Source organism: Entelurus aequoreus, linkage group LG12, assembly GCF_033978785.1.
Source record: "Entelurus aequoreus isolate RoL-2023_Sb linkage group LG12, RoL_Eaeq_v1.1, whole genome shotgun sequence".
Lineage (NCBI taxonomy): Eukaryota > Metazoa > Chordata > Actinopteri > Syngnathiformes > Syngnathidae > Entelurus > Entelurus aequoreus.
The window spans coordinates 11,937,753-11,954,896 of NC_084742.1; the positions used below are offsets into that span (position 1 = coordinate 11,937,753).

The 17,144-nt window shown below is 38.4% G+C and overlaps 1 protein-coding gene across 3 annotated transcripts in view; it reads right to left on the minus strand.

Moving 5' to 3' along the window:
* Positions 1-17,144, minus strand: part of chrm2a (cholinergic receptor, muscarinic 2a) — a 123,211-nt gene that overhangs the window by 47,206 nt on the left and 58,861 nt on the right. Inside the window, exon 1 of one of the 3 annotated variants that reach the window (XM_062064724.1) lies at positions 5,464-6,083. The exons of the other annotated variants lie outside the window; for them this stretch is intronic. Coding sequence (XP_061920708.1) covers positions 5,464-5,579 — 116 coding nt within the window. The 5' untranslated portion in view covers positions 5,580-6,083. Of the gene's footprint in view, positions 1-5,463; positions 6,084-17,144 lie in introns of those variants that run through there. 3 annotated transcript variants of the gene reach the window in all.

Genomic DNA, 17,144 nt, shown 5'->3' on the forward strand with positions numbered 1-17,144 from the left:
AACAGTGTTAAAGTTCTTTATACGGCCACCCTCAGTGTGACCTGTATGGCTGTTGAGCAAGTATGCCTTGCATTCACTTGTGAGTTTGTCAAAAGTCGTAGATATTATGTGACTGGGCCGGCACACAAAGGCAGTGCCTTCAAGGTTCATTGGTGCTCTGTACTTCTCCCTACGTCCGTGTACACAGCGGCGTTTTAAAAAGTCATACATTTTAATTTTTGAAACAGATACCGATAATTTTGAAACCGATACAATAATTTCCGATATTACATTTTAAAGCATTTATCGGCCGATAATATCGGCAGTCCGATATTATCGGACAGCCCTAGTTACCATGAATATTCAGTATATAACAAGCCAATAATCTTCTGAGAAGAAGCGTCCTCTGCAGTGGACATTAGCATTTAACATAACAGAGCTAATCCAACCATCCATCCATTTTCTACCGCTTGTCCCTTTCGGGGTCGCAGGGGGTTCTGGAGCCTATCTCAGCTGCATTTGGGCGGAAGGCGGGTTACACCCTGGACAAGTCGCCACCTCATCGCAGGGCCAACACAGATAGACAGACAACATTCACACTCACATTCACACACTAGGGCCAATTTAGTGTTGCCAATCAACCTATCCCCAGGTGCATGTCTTTGGGGGTGGGAGGAAGCCGGAGTACCCGGAGGGAACCCACGCAGTCACGGGGAGAACATGCAAACTCCACACAGAAAGATCCCAATCCCGGGATTGAACTCAGGACCTTCGTATTGTGAGCCAAATAGACCAAAAACAAAGTTCTTAGGAAATTGCACTTATCCAGAGTTCCTGTGTCAGCGTCAAAAATTGTACGGTATGAGATTGTCAATACTTGAGACGGATATCGAGGACATTGACAAGCAGTCAATCGCATATTTCCCAGGTTGAAACTAAAAAAGACCACCAGTAACAACTCGCCGGCTCGGCAATGGGAGGATTTCTTTCAGGTTTTCATTAAGAGAATTGCTTGGAAGCTTCAGTCGTGCAGATTCCAGTCACTCTGGATTTATCTCAAGACGACGTAACGCTCGCTTGCCTTTAGCCCGCGGGCGCGCCTGTTAGGAAGATTTAGCATATCTCCCAGCTGCCGACAATTGATTTGAGGTAATTCCCCCGCGGAGTCAAGTAAATGAAATGTCAACATCTGTGACGCGTCATGAAAATTAACGACGGAATGACAGAGACGGAAAACGAGAGTCAAAAAGCCGAGACCACAGCAAAAAAAAGTACGTACTTCACATGACTGCATTTGTTACTCACTCAGTTTCTCATATTTTTTAGGGAATTTGTCTATTCGCGTCGATCGCTGAAAAAGTTCAAAGTTTGCTCGCAAGATTTAGCAAATCTTATACACTGCAAAAACTGAAATGTAAGTAAGATGAAATATCTCAAATAAGGGTGATATTTGCTTATTTTCTGTCTGATAAGATAATTCTTCTCACTAAGCAGATTTTATGTTAGTGTTTTACTTGTTTTAAGGGTTTTGGTCCGAAATGATCTCAGTAAGATATTACATCTTGTAGCTGAGATTTTATGACCTATATTGAGTAAAACATGCTTGAAACTAGAATATCAACTGTTGCAAAGTATAAAACTACTTTTTTAAAGTAATAATTTCTTACAAAAAATTATGATGCCGAGCGCATATCATTATGTCAAGATAATGGCACTAGCATTTACTTATTTAAGAATATTTTTCAACATATTGAGCAAAAAGGTCAATTTTTTTTTCTACCAAGAAAAGTGCAGTTGTTATTAGTGAGAATATACTTATTTTAAGGTATTTTTGGGTTCATTGAGGTTAGCTAATTGTACTTGTTTTGGAAAGTCTTGACCAGCCAAATTTTCTTGTTCTATTGGCAGATAATTTTGCTTAGTTCAAATAAAATACCCCTAATTTTTGTCTTTTTTTTTTCTTGTTTTTGAACACTGGCTTTTTGCAGTGATACTGTGTATGTTATGTTATGTAAGCTCAATCTTCCCCTCCATTTGGCTTTGTCAAAGGTCAGATTTGTGTTTCTTTTTGTTACAAATAGCGTTTTTGGGCATGCCAGCTGACTCGGCTAATTGTTATTGAGTTTTATGCTACGAGCAAAAATTCAGGTTACGAGCCTCCCCATCGCTCGTTGGTGGAGCTAATGCCACAGTGAACCCCGTCAGATCAGACTAAAGATAGCATTAGCTTCGAGCTAGAGTCTACTTTTTCCAACCATGGTTAGGAAGAAAGTGAGTGCAAAGCACAGTGCTGAGAAGAGGTGAGTGATATGTATTAAACTGAAATAAATCATCAAAAAACACAACAAAGCGTGTAGCTAGCTAACTTGGTGAAACAGTTTGAGCGTAGCCTTGCTAGTCTACCCCATCCTGAAGCAGAATGAGTGTAACACCAGCTAAGGACGTTAAAATAATATCTATCAGTGGCTTTGTGGTTGTCCGCCCTGAGACTGGAAGGTCGTGAGTTCGAACCCCGGCAGAGTCATACCAGAGACTATAAAGATGGGACCCATTGCCTCCCTGCTTGGCACTCGGCATCAAGGGTTGGAATTGGGGGTTAAATCACCAAAAATGATTCCCGAGCGCGGCCACCGCTGCTGCTCACTGCTCCCCTCACCTCCCAGGGGGTGAGGATGATGGGTCAAATGCAGAGGATAATTTCACCACACCTAGTGTGTGTGTGTGTGTGTGACTATCGTTGGGACTTTAACATTTAACTTTAAACAGCGGACATTTATCCATGAAAATATGGAGAAGCTGCTGACGGTGTGTTTGATGGAGAAGCAGATTGAAGGAGATACAGTAGAAGTCTGCTCTCCAAGGTAAAGGCTGTGCAGTTGTTTGTACTAAATTCTACTGGATTGCTTTTCACCCGATATTTCTTATCTAATAGTTACTTTATCTTCTTAAAAGGCATCTTACATGTTCAAAGTGTGCTGTGTGTTGGGGGCCGAGCACCGACTAAATGGATTTCAATTAATTTCAATGGCCACCTTCAAAGTACAATACTACTGTAGCTACAGTATACTTAATCTATCTGCTGCATTGCACATTTTAAAGCTTTATCGATCAAAGATGGCCGCTGCATCACCACAATTTTCCATTTCAATCCTATATTCTCTTTTTGAGAATCAGTCGTCTTTCTTTTGTTTGAGACAGTGAAACTGATCATTCATTTGTGTTATGTGTTACCTCAGTTTTTGTTCGTAATCCGTTCCAAAAGGTCCAACACAAACCGAACCGGACAATACCGAAGCAGTTTTTACTATATGAAATAATGTAAATCCAATGAATCCATTACAGACACCCCAAAATATGAACAAAAACACATTTTTTTTTAGAGAACTAGCAAAGCACTCGGCGGGCACAAACCAGGCCCCACCTCCCATGTTATAAAAGTCCTGAATCCAGACAGAGATCCGGATCAGCCCCCAAATATAATCACTTGTTCCTTATCCCATTTGTGACATTTCCCAAAAGGTAAATGAAAATCCGCCCCTAACTCTTTGAACTGTCCATAGCGAGATGAAAGAAAAGTAGGGAACCCTCCTGTCATTCACTGTCTTTCTCTCCGTGGGTGGAGGCGGGGACGCTCGCATACACCCAGAAGTTGACGCCCATAGTGTAAACGTAAAGTAACGTCGTAGAAATGATACGGGTGAGCCCCAAAATCGAATCACTTGTTACATTATCTAATTTCTGACATGTCCTGAAAGTTTCATGAAAATACGGCCGTAGATTTTTGAGTTATTTTTGCGTACTAACTAACTGACTGACTGACTAGTAATAAACATAGTTTTACATGCAGAAAACAATTAGAAATAGTTAAATGTATACATGGACAATCTTGTTGGCGATGAACGGAAATGACATAGAACAGAAGAGGCACTTCTGTACTTTGCTTTAATTAATTTTTTTTATTTCAATAATGTTTCTCACCTTCTTTATCAAAGTGCTGGCACTCGCAACTTTCTTTGACCCTATGGTGGATTGTTTTGCAATCATACCCGGAAAAAAAAAAAGTGCAGAAACTGAGTCGCCAAAGTGTAGGATTCTTTGTTTGGCCACTCCATTGGACGCATTCAGTTCAGTTCAGTTCAGTTTCAGTTTATTTGGAACATGCATACGTCACAATGTAATGCAGGCCTGGGCAATTATTTTGACTCGGGGGCCAAATTTAGAGAAAAATGTGTGTCTGAGGGCCGGTATATCTATTTTTAGGAACACTAATACAAAACCTCAAAAAAAAAATGTCTGACTGAATGCTAAGAACGTTATGACAGATTACCTTAAAAAACAGAATGGAATTTTAAGTTTTTTTACTGAATGAGACACCCAGAATGTACATGAAAATAAAGAATGTGGGATTTACAATATTAGCTATGAACAATAAAAAACTGAATATTGACAACATATGAACGTCACACCCTCCCTCTCGATCAACATATTTTACAATGAAGAGAAATGCAACAAAAATGCAACAAAACAGCGAAATATGAACGCGAAGGGTGGAAAAAAAACAAACTAGAATCTAATATATGTGATATGTCACTAAGCTTTAGAACTTTGTTATAAACATCTCCTTCAGCATCTGTCCCTGACACCCACATTTCAGGCTCTCCACCCACACTGCTTGGTGCCTCGTCTGAGCTGCTGTGACTTAGATTATTATAGTAACTAATTAGATGCCCATATTAACTAATTAGATTACCATAGTAGCTAATGAGATGACCATTGTAACTAGTATATCATGCAAAAGCACAGATTCCAACCATTGAAATACTTTGTATAGTTCAAGACTTACAGTCATTAGAAAACATCCCCGCACATCATAATGGCAGCTACACTTTCCATCTTAAAGATCTAAAAAAAAGGATTTGGGAATGTCCGGCGGGCCAGATTGAAAAGCTTAACGGGCCGCATGCGGCCCCCGGGCCTTAATTTGCCCAGGTCTGATGTAATGCATCACATATTTCCAGTTGTTTCATTACAGCACATCCGAAAAGGAGTAGGAGGAAGCAGAGCTTATTTAATCCTACCCCTTACCATACCGTAGCAATTTTATCCAATTTCCTTGTTCTCTGTAACAGAACAGTGAACAAACAAATAATAAAAAATTAATATACCATAGTAAGCAAACAAGTATGAAATACATAAATAATCTTTGTCTCAATAGTCTTTTGTCTCATTAGATTGTTACGCTGAACGTTTGTGCGTACGATAACCAAGATGGTCAACTTTTGGTAAAAAATGTTTTTGAAAACCCAATCTGAGGATAAGTGGGACGTACCAAAACGTATGTACAGTGGGACTGTACGACTTAGACTTAGACAAACTTTATTGATCCACAAGGGAAATTATTCAAAGTTATTGTGGATCAATAAAGTTTGTCTAAGTCTAAGTCTAAGTCGTACAGTCTCACTGTACATACTTATTTAATCCTACCTTTTTCCATACCGTAGCAATTTTATCCAATTTCCTTGTTCTCTGTAACAAAACAGTGAACAAACAAATAATAAATAAATAATATACCATAGTAAGCAAACAAGTATGAAATACATAAATAATCTTTGTCTCAATAATCTTTTGTCTCATTAGATTGTTACGCTGAACGTTTGTGCGTACGATAACCAAGATGGTCAACTTTTGGTAAAAATTGTTTTTGAAAACCCAATCTGAGGATAAGTGCACTGCAAAACCTGAAATCTAAGTAAGATTAAATATCTCAAATAAGGGTGATATTTGCTTATTTTCTGTCCGATAAGATAATTCTTCTTACTGAGCAGATTTTATGTTAGAGTGTTTTACTTGTTTTAAGTGTTTTGGTCCTAAATTATCTCAGTAAAATATTACAGCTTGTTGCTGAGATTTTATGACCTATATTGAGTAAAACATGCTTGAAACTAGAATATCAACTGATGCAAAGCTGTGTCATTAACACTCACAAGTATAAAAATACTTTTTAAAGTAATAATTTCTTACTTCAAGCATGAAAAAAAAATCATGATACCGAGCGCATATCATTATGTCAAGATAATGGCACTAGCATTTACTTAAGTTAAGAATATTTTCCAACATATTGAGCAAAAAGGTAAAAAAACAATTTCTACCAAGAAAAGTGCACTTGTCATTAGTGAGAATATTCTTACTTTAAGGTATTTTTGGGTTCATTGAGGTTAGCTAATTTTACTTGTTTTGGAAAGCCTTGACAAGCCGAATTTTCTTGTTCCATTGGCAGATAATTTTGCTTAGTTCAAGTAAAATACCCCTATTTTTTTAATTTTTTTAAATTGTTTTTGAACACTGACTTTTTGCAGTATGGGACGTACCACAACGTATGTACAGTGGGACTGTACGACTTAGACTTAGACAAACTTTATTGATCCGCAAGGGAAATTATTCTAAGTTATTGTAGTCTGACTGCACGCAAAAGGGCGAACATTCGTGTGGACCATCCAGGGTCTGGACCATCCCGCCAAGTCACGACCATTGTACGATCCCCCGCCGTGATACACATTAGGTCTTTAATGTCAAAAATCTCTTGCCGGTGGAGAAATGAGCCTTATCTTAGCAGGACGGTGGCCATCCATCAGACAGTCCTCCCAGCTTATCAGCCTGCCCGCGTCCGACGGCCCCGTGTTGTCGAGCATTCATCAAAACGCCGACACCTCACATTCAAAGACCCAGACATGTGCCCTTTTGTGTCCGGACCCGATCGGACCGCCGTCGGACGCCGGCCGGGACGTGTTGAAGGGAAGCCATTCTCATTTCAGAGAGTCGTCACAAATTGGACACACGGTGATCTGGAAAGGGTTGTGTTGCACGGCTTTTTTCTTTTCTTTTTTTTGCGATTATAAAATCCATTGGAGGACTTCGAATTTTTCAGATGGATGAACATGTGGGGAGGAAAGTGCAGGAAGCCAGCTGTGACGCTGGAACGCAAACCATCAGTCCCTCTTGTATTGTCACAGGACATGTTTTTGCATCAGACTGCTGCTTTCAAAGTCTCTCTTTTTTTTTTGTAGCAGAACTAAATTCACCCCCAATGGATAAAAAAGAAAATATATTTTGGAATCAACAATAATGTTGACTCGCTTTAATAACGCAGAGCGAGAGAGCGCCAAGCAGAAAACAAATGAATAGTACTGTAGTTCTAATAATTATACCATGAAAAGTAAGAATATCCTCTTGAGAACCAGCATCCTCCACATTGGACATTTATCATTTCATTGTTAATACTTTTATTTTGGCAGAGTGACACATTTTGGGGGGAAAAAAATCCCCTGTTATGTAAAACACAAATGTCCACTGCAGTGGACGCTGCATGGCTCCCAGGAGGTTTTACTGTAATACCAATGAATATGTTTAAAAATGTAAATGTTAAACAAGCATGTTGAGGAAACACAGCCATTAGATAAGTAATACAGAAGGGATGAGTACTCAATGGTCTCAATTTTCCGTACTTTTGTGAATGTTCTTAGGGTAATGAACGTTAACTTGTTTTAAGAATAAAATCTCATTCTTTTTGGTCAGTGAGCTGATAAAAAAAAATGTTGTCCAGTTGTTATATCTGTTTTCTTACACTTCCGAGTCTCATTTGCAAGTATGCTTTCATTTCAGTTTGTCCTCGGTGTGTTGCCGTAGTTAGGAAGTAGTCTTTGCCATTAAGATGAATGTGCCAGTCTTGTCTTTTTTTTTTTTAGCCCTACAAAGTGTTTATACTGCAAGTATTGTACTTACTGTATGACATACCACACTGTAAAAAAAAAAAAGTTGAGAAAACGCAAATTTTCAAGGCAACATGATGCAACAAGATTTTTGCGTTTTCTCAACTTTTGACTACTGCTGGCCAGACACTGTTTTGGTAGTTAAACATAGTGAAACCTTATTTCTGAGTCTGACTAAACTATAATTAGTACAACAATTGCAAATCGTATTTCATTATTTAGCAGTAGTCAAAAGTTGAGAAAACGCAAAAATCTTGTTGCATCATGTTGCCTTGAAAATTTGCGTTTTCTCAACTTTCTTTTTTTTTTTTTTACAGTGCAGCTGTTTGATATTAGCATGCATCTTAGTTGTAGTTTTCATTACCAAATTTGAAATCGACATGTAAAATCGCTAATGCTAATTAATAGCATGTGACTGATTGATTGAAACTTTTATTATTAGATTGCACAGTACAGTATATTCCGTACAATTGACCACTAAATGGTGACACCCGAATAAGTTTTTCAACTTGTTTAAGTCGGGGTCCACGTTAATCAATTCATGGTAAATGGTAATCAATTCATGTGTATGGCATATCCAATGGAAATTGTAAATAAGCATTGAGCTAGGGCAAAGTTGAGCCTTATTTTTGAGCAATTTCAGTCAACCAACCCACCCACCAATCAATCAATCAATCAATCAATCAATCAATCAATCAATCAAGTTTCAAGTTATTTACATACAATTCACATTTGGCACCAGAAACTACCCAAACCATACCACAGTTAAAATAAAATAAAATAAGTAAAGCACATAAAGTAAAACAGACAAAATGAATGGAGTACACAAAAACACCTAAACAATAGAAGTGCTAAAAATATGTTTTCAGTTTACTTTTAAAAATATGAAAATTTGTGGCCGACCTCATATCCTCAAGCAGACTGTTCAATAGAAAGACAGGAACTGTAGTGTCATCAAAAGGCCTCGCTGTAAGTTTTCGTTTGAACTTTTTGATTGTCAAAAAGAATATTCCCTGAGAATCTGAAAGTTAAAAGCAATTCTGATAAAGAAACAATTCTGATCAGTACACAGGGCTAAAAAAACAATTAACAAACTTTAATATCAATTCTAATTCAGGCATGTTTGCTTTGTTGGCACAGAAAATTGCAACATTACATAGAGATAATCCATGACAAATATGCCTGTTTCCCGCTTAAGTCTGCAATCGGACGTAACCGAAATATATTTTATTTATTATGTAAATACTTGTATCACGTACAATACAGGTACTAAAATATGGCACCGTTTCTTTTTACGTTAAACAGTACCGACAGGATTTTTTATTATTTTTATTTTTTTTAAGTATAAATTTGGCAACCATCCCTATATACAGTTATATAAAACATAAAACAAGTGCTAAAAATATGGTTGAAAATAAAATGATTAATAAAATATTTTTATTCAAAAATAGGTCTTAGGGTGGACCCGAACTGTTGTTTAAAGTTAGCTGCTATTGGCTCCATCTTACATGTAACGCTGATTAGGATAGCGGTAGGGGGGCACAAAAAAATCGATTCATATCCGAATCGCGATTATTATTCATCTATAAATTCGAAATTGATTCATAATTTTCAAAAGTCGATAAAAAAATGTTTTTTTGTTTGTTTGTTTCAATTTGTAAAAATATGTTTTTAGGCCATCTCCGTGCTACCACAAATAGCTTTTCTAACCTGTAACCTGCTTTGAAAGTTTCATTATAATTATTATACCAAATAATACATTGCGAGAATCGGTTTGAATCAAGAATCGTGTTGAATTGAGAATCGATTCTTCGTTGAATCGTCACCCCAGGAATCTGAATGGGATCGAATCATCAGGTGCCCAGATAGCCACACCCTTAAGGGGTATTGAAAATGTTAAAAGGAGCTTCCAAAATATGTTTTGAACATGACATCAATGAGTTGCTGTTGTTCAACTCGAGTCCTGCACGTGACAAACTTGTTGCCAACTTCCATTGTCAAGGTAGTGAACAATATCATCTTTGTATCCTGCGACGATTGACACAAACATTTCCAGATGCATGATATTGACAATCAATATGAAATATATTATTGTCTCAACAATATTAAAACTCTTAGCAGTAACACAAAAGCACACAAAGAGCTCAATGGTGTAGGCCGGGGGTCAGCAACCCGCGGCTCTCGAGCAGCCCTAGTGGCTACTTGGAGCACTTTTAAAAATGGATTGAAAATGGAAAAAGATGGGGGGAAAATGTATTTTTTTCTTTAGTACGTTTTTTGTTAGAAAGCCCACTGTTTAATATGTTTGTGTGTATGCTTCACTGATGAGAGTATTTGGTGAACATCGTTTTAACCTACTAATTTCGGCGGTTCTTGAACTCACCATAGTGTGGACTGTGATGCAACAGTTTGTTTACAAGTAAAATCTTCCACTCCTTCTTTGTCTCATTTTGTCCACCAAAAGTTTTAGGCTGTGCGTAAATGCACAAAGGGGCGCTTTGTCGATGTTATTGACTTGTTGGAGTGCTAATCGGGCATATTTGGTCAGTGCATGACTGCAAGCTAATCGATGCTAACATGCTATTCAGGCTAGCTGTATGTACATATTGCATCATTATGCCTCATTTGTAGGTATATTTGAGCTCATTTAATATCCTTTACTTTTATCCTCTTTGTATATAATTTAGTTTTGCATGTCTCATGACACATTATCTGTATGTTATATTGGCTGCATTTCTGATAATTGTTTGTGTGCCATTTTGTTCCAGACCACAGCAAACATTACCGAGCTTGCCAAAGATTGTAATAAATCCACTAGAAGAAGACACATCTTTCTCTCCTTCTTTGTCTCATTTTGTCCACCAAACGTTTTATGCTGTGTGGGAATGCACAAAGGTGAACTTTGTTGATGTTATTGACTTGTGTGGAGTGCTGATCACACATATGACTGCAATCTAATCAATGCTAACATGCTATTTAGGCTAGCGGTATGTACATATTGCATCATTATCGTTTGTAGGTATATTTGAGCTCATTTAATATCCTTTACTTTTATCCTCTTTATATATAATTTAGTTTTGCATGTCTCATGACACATTATCTGTATGTTATATTGGCTGCATTTCTGATAGTTGTTTGTGTGCCATGTTGTTCCAGACCCCACAGCAAACATTACAGAGCTTGCCAAAGATTGTAATAAATCCACTAGAAGAAGACAAATCTTTCTCTCCTTCTTTGTCTCATTTTGTCCACCAAACGTTTTATGCTGTGTGGGAATGCACAAAGGTGAACTTTGTTGATGTTATTGACTTGTGTGGAGTGCTGATCCCACATATGACTGCAAGCTAATCAATGCTAACATGCTATTTAGGCTAGCGGTATGTACATATTGCATCATTATCGTTTGTAGGTATATTTGAGCTCATTTAATATCCTTTACTTGTATCCTCTTTGTATATAATTTAGTTTTGCATGTCTCATGACACATTATCTGTATGTTATATTGGCTGCATTTCTGATAGTTGTTCCAGACCACAGCAAACATTACCGAGCTTGCCAAAGATTGTAATAAATCCACTAGAAGAAGACAGCCTGCAGTTTCCATTAACTTAGTCGCACACATCTATACCTTTAGCCATTAAAAGCCGGTAATTTTCCAGCAGTTATCTCACCTTCTGCGTAGACTCTGATTTACTAATGGTTTCTAATGTTGTAAACATGTGTAGAATAAATATTACATTTCAACATTTCTGTCAACGAAGATTTGCTTCGGCCTGCGACACATAGTCATTTTGATAGTAGGCTATTATAGCTAATATAGACACTTACATCATGTGTTGCCTTCATTATAACACTTATATACGGCTTTTCATTTTTTGCGGCTCCAGACAGACTCGTATGTTGTATTTTTGGTCCAATATGGCTCTTTCAACGTTTTGGGTTGCCGACCCCTGGTGTGTAGGCCCAACAAATCTCAGCAAAGAAAAGAACTAAAAAGAGGTCGAGTCGTCGTTCACTTTGCGCTGCTCTTTGTGGCGTACGGCTGCCATCTTGCAGGGCGATAAGTCACCCAGAAAATTGCATTCTTCACGTAGCCCACACAGCAGCGGCCGGCGCCGACACGTATGCAAATTGTGAGTGTCCGTCAGCGCCGCGCCGGGGAGGCAAAAAGGCAGGGAAGATTACAGCGAGGCAGCCAGCGAGAGGGGAGCTCCAGGCTTTTATGGCTCTAATGATGATAGCGCTGATGAACGTAATGATGCGAGAGAGGAGCCGCATCATGCGCTCGCCCGGCCTTTACCGCCACCTTTTATCCCCTCCTGGACGAGCACGACGCAGCCATAATTCTCTAGCTTTTTTTTTTTTTTTTATGGAGACCACCGCACGGCAATTGTAGGACACTCATGTCCTCACGGAGCTTCTTAGCGCTGATATGTACATTAGCCATCCACATTAGCATCCTTGTCGGAATACCGGGCGTTTGATACGCTCAGGAGAAGACGATAAAGTCTGCCGGAATGGGAATTACATGTTTTTGTGCCAATTCCTTCAAGATTTGTGTGGCAGTTGAACAGAAATGTAGTCGGAAATTGAACAAAAAAAGGCATCCTCTACGCCAGGGGTCACCAACGCGGTGCCCGCGGGCACCAGGTAGCCCGTAAGGACCAGATGAGTAGCCCGCTGGCCTGTTCTAAAAATAGCTCAAATAGCAGCACTTACCAGTGAGCTGCCTCTATTTTTTAAATTGTATTTATTTACTAGCAAGCTGGTCTCGCTTTGCTCGACATTTTTAATTCTAAGAGAGACAAAACTCAAATAGAATTTGAAAATCCAAGAAAATATTTTAAAGACTTGGTCTTCACTAACTGACAAAGAAACAGATACCAGATTTGGTGTCCAGTTCAAAGTGTGACATGATTTATTTAAAAATTTGAGAGTTGACTTTTGTATTTTACATGAGTTATTATTATTATTTGTACAAACATGGTGCAAAGTAATTAATGATTTGTTAAAAAATGTTAGTGGCTAGCTAGTTAAAATGGGATATTGTGATTTCACAAGACTGTCTTAGAAGTGATCATTTGAAAATGTTCAATTTGAAAAATGTGCACTTAGAGAAAATATAAAAATAAAGTGTTGCATATTGATATTTATCTGTTTCTATATATATTTATTGTGAGAAATCATTAAGATGATCAGTGTTTCCACAAAGATAAATATCATTAATTATTAATAATAACAGAGTTAAAGGTAAATTGAGCAAATTGGCTATTTCTGGCAATTTATTTAAGTGTGTATCAAACTGGTAGCCCTTCGCATTAATCAGTACCCAAGAAGTAGCTCTTGGTTTCAAAAAGGTTGGTGACCCCTGCTCTACGCAATTTAGCGTCTCGCCTCCAAGGTGGCAAAAAAACCCAGTTTCTTAAAAGTACTTTATCACTGGAGGATGAGGAATAGTTAAACTTGCTGTCAGAATAATTGTATCTAAGTTATCACAAAACTTTGTGTTGCCATGAGTTCCCGGTGAGCAGACAAAAGCTGTCTTTGATCTTACCAATCAAAAGGCTTGTAAAACGCCACTGTGTAGGATGGGAAGCGACATGAAGGTGTCGGTTTCTTTGATGTATTGTAATCCACAGGAAGATTTTGTCTTGACCCGAAGCGGTTCTTTGAACTGTTTTGTGACCGAGGGCAACGGCTGTTTACGACCTTTTCTTTGAACCGACCTCGTCTTTGAACTGTTTCGTAACCAAAGGCGATGGCTGTTTACGACCCCCTTCCCTTTAGAAACAGCTGTTGCCATGTAATCAGGGAAAGTCCAAATAAAAGAGGAGGCGTACAATCTTTCGTCGGAGCGTGGTAGGACACTGTGCAAGGGTGCAGGTCTATGCGTTTCTCCTCATTGAGCCAAATTTAATTCTGTCTCTGTTTGATTCCTTGCTTCTTTGTCTGTTTAATAGACACTTGCTACACTACACACCATAAAATGGTACAAGAAGTCTTGCTAACCAATAAGCTAGTGCGCTTGAATGTAAACAGAGGTGGGTGGATCGATACAAATATCGATGGTAACGATATCAAATATATTATCAGTATATAGTCGATACAGTGGTTCAACCTATATCTTTAATCATGACAAAATTTGAAGTTTTTGTTATTGCTTACAAGCTCAGAAAAGAAATCCCTGGACACGGGAGGACTTTGAGTGTTTTTTTTTTGTTTGTTTTCATTATATTTTGATGTATTTGTTTGGTTTGTATGCTTGTGAATATGGGCTATAAGTAAGACTACTTATTATGTTGAAATTGCAGGAAATATAAGATTTTCTTCATCCTGTTACTTCTCAAGCATAGGTGTGTAAATACGTGTTTAGTTGCTAAAGTTTAATTGTCTATTGTGGGCCGGTATAGCTCGGTTGGTAGAGTGGCCGTGCCAGCAACTTGAGGGTTCCAGGTTCGATCCCCGCTTCCGCCATCAAAGTCACTGCCGTTGTGTCCTTGGGCAAGATACTTTACCCACCTGCTCCAAGTGTCACCCACACTGGTTTAAATGTAACTTAGATATTGGGTTTCACTATGTAAAAGCACTTTGAGTCACTGGAGAAAATCGCTATATAAATATAATTCACTTCACTTCACTTCACTATTGATCAAAATTGCACATCAATGAAGGAGATAAATAAAAAAAATGAATGAATGAATATCAATTGACCACAGCTGTGACTATTTAAGTGCATCACTTCCTGTTAAAAAATTGCACAGTGACGAAGACCTTGTCATTAAAATTATAAGAAGGACACGAGTGCTGCTGGCCTTGCTTTTTCTCTAAGTACACTTTTTGCCGTTCACCTCTTTATTTTTGTTTCATTACGTTTTTTGGAGTGTACGTGTTTTTCCTGTATTTTGTTATACATGGTAACGCCACTGCAGTGTAGACTACATTTATTTCATTTGGCATATACGCTGTACATTGCTAGCAACATTGCAGAAACTGAAATCTAAGTAAGATTAAATATCTCAAATAAGGGTTATATTTGCTTATTCTCTGTCTGATAAGATCATTCTTCTCACTAAGCAGATTTTATGTTAGAGTGTTTTACTTGTTTTAAGGGTTTTGGTCCTAAATTATCTCTTATTACAGCTTGTAGCTGAGATTTTATGACCTATATTGAGTAAAACATGCTTGAAACGAGAATATCAACTGATGCAAAGCTGTGTCATCAACACTCACAAGTATAAAACTACTTTTTTTTAAAGTAATCATTTCTTATTTCAAGCATGAAAAAAAAATCATTATGCAGAGCGCATATCATTATGTCAAGATAATGGCACTAGCATTTACTTAATTTAAGAATATTTTCCAACATATTGAGCAAAAAGGTCTCTTTTTTTTCTACCACTTGTTATTAGTGAGAATATACTTATTTTAAGGTATTTTGGGGTTCATTGAGGTTAGCTAATTTTACTTGTTTTGGAAAGTCTTGACCAGCCGAATTTTCTTGTTCTGTTGGCAGATAATTTTGCTTAGTTCAAATAAAATACTGACTTTTTGCAGTGAATAGCGTCTGTGTTTCCACTTCATCCGCCGTGTTTGATGGTTGCAGAAAGAGTGCATATTTTACCCTAAGTTGTCTGTATTCAGGAAAGGCAAGCACAAAAATAGTTTCCGTGGATGCGGCCATCTCCATTTCCGACATCGTAACTGGAACGCTCTCAACTGGGCTGTGATGTCATTCCCAGCTATATTTATTTATCTTATTTCGACTGTGCAAAAAAAGAATGAGCATTTGACTGCAGCTGTCAGAATAATTGTATCTAAGTTATCACAAAACTTTTCCTGGCGAGAAGACAAAAGCTGTCTTTCATCCTACCAAGAAGAAGGCTTGTAAAACTCCACTGTGTAGGATGGGAAGCAACATGAAGGTGTTTTGTTTCTTTGATGTATTGTAATCCACAGAAAGATTTTGTCTTGACCTGCCCAAGCTCAAGGCGACCTTTTCTTTCAACTATTTACGACCTTTTCTTTGAACTGTTTTGTGGCCAAAGGCAGCACCTGTTTACGACCCCCTTCCCTTTAGAAACAGCTGTTGCCATGTAATCAGGGAAAGTCCAAATAAAAGAGGAGGAGTACAATCTTTCGTCAGAGCGTGGTGACACTGTACAAGGGTACAGGTGTGCAAGGGTACAGGTGTACGCGATTCTCCTCATTGAGCCAAATGTAAATCTGTCTCTGTTTAATTCCTTGCTTCTTGTCTTGTTTAACCTCTAAAGGTCTTAGTGGCCACATGCGTGGACAGCACCTTTTAGCTCGTATTTCCAAAATTGTGTACACTACTGAATTGGGGTCTTATGCCGACATATGGACACTTATACTGCTATCTGGTGGTGTCCGAAGAGTATAACATACAATGGATTTTGGAACAAAAAGTGTAAAAATAAAAATTACACGTGAAGTACTCGTTTGTTACTTATGGACTTAAGTACATCATACAAAAAGATGATTTTTAGTTTTTATTATAATTAGGGTCCAATAAGCCCAAATAGTAAAGAGAAATTAAAAAATCATGTAAACAAACAGCTTAAAGTTAAAGTACCAATGATTGTCACACACACACTAGGTGTGGTGAAATTTGTCCTCTGCATTTGACCCATCCCCTTGATCAACCCCCTGGGAAGTGAGGGGAGCAGCGAGCTGCAGCGGTGCCACGCCCGGGAATCATTTTTGGTGATTTAACCCCCAATTTTCTACCCTTGATGCTGAAGGCCAAGCAGGGAGGTAATGGGTCCCATTTTTATAGTCTTTGGTATGACTCGGGGTGGGGTTTGAACTCACAACCTACCGATCTCAGGGCGGACACTCTAACCACTAGGCCACTGAGTAGGTAGGTAGCTTGGGCCTTAAAGAATGGCGGACTCGCACAAAGCTCTTTGGGTCAACCTCTACCAAATATGGGGATAACGCTAACGCCACAAATTGGGGAAAATTCCAAACGGCTGGTTCGTAGGAAGTATGAAGGAAGGCAAGATTATTTTATTAATTTATCTCCGCCGAGCCTCCATGGTGTGATTTTAAAATTGTGGGACTTATGCAGATCCCAAATACACAAAAAAAGGTAAATAAGTAAGAAAAGTTGGTTTTGCATAACACAGGTCCACTTTAAGTAAAGTATACAGCGAGGCCAAACTTTGCTGGTTGTACTTTTTTCTGCGTGAGTGTGTGTGCGCGTGTGAGAGTGTGTGTGCGTGACTGCGCGTGTGTGAACGCTCCGGCTCGTTAGTGTCGATGCAGAAAGTTCACAGGAAGACATTGGCATCGCCCTTGAGGGGGCTAAAAGAAAGCCACTTTTTGACCACTAATGAAAGGCTCTTTCAAGCCGCCGACTCGCTCTGATTGATATTT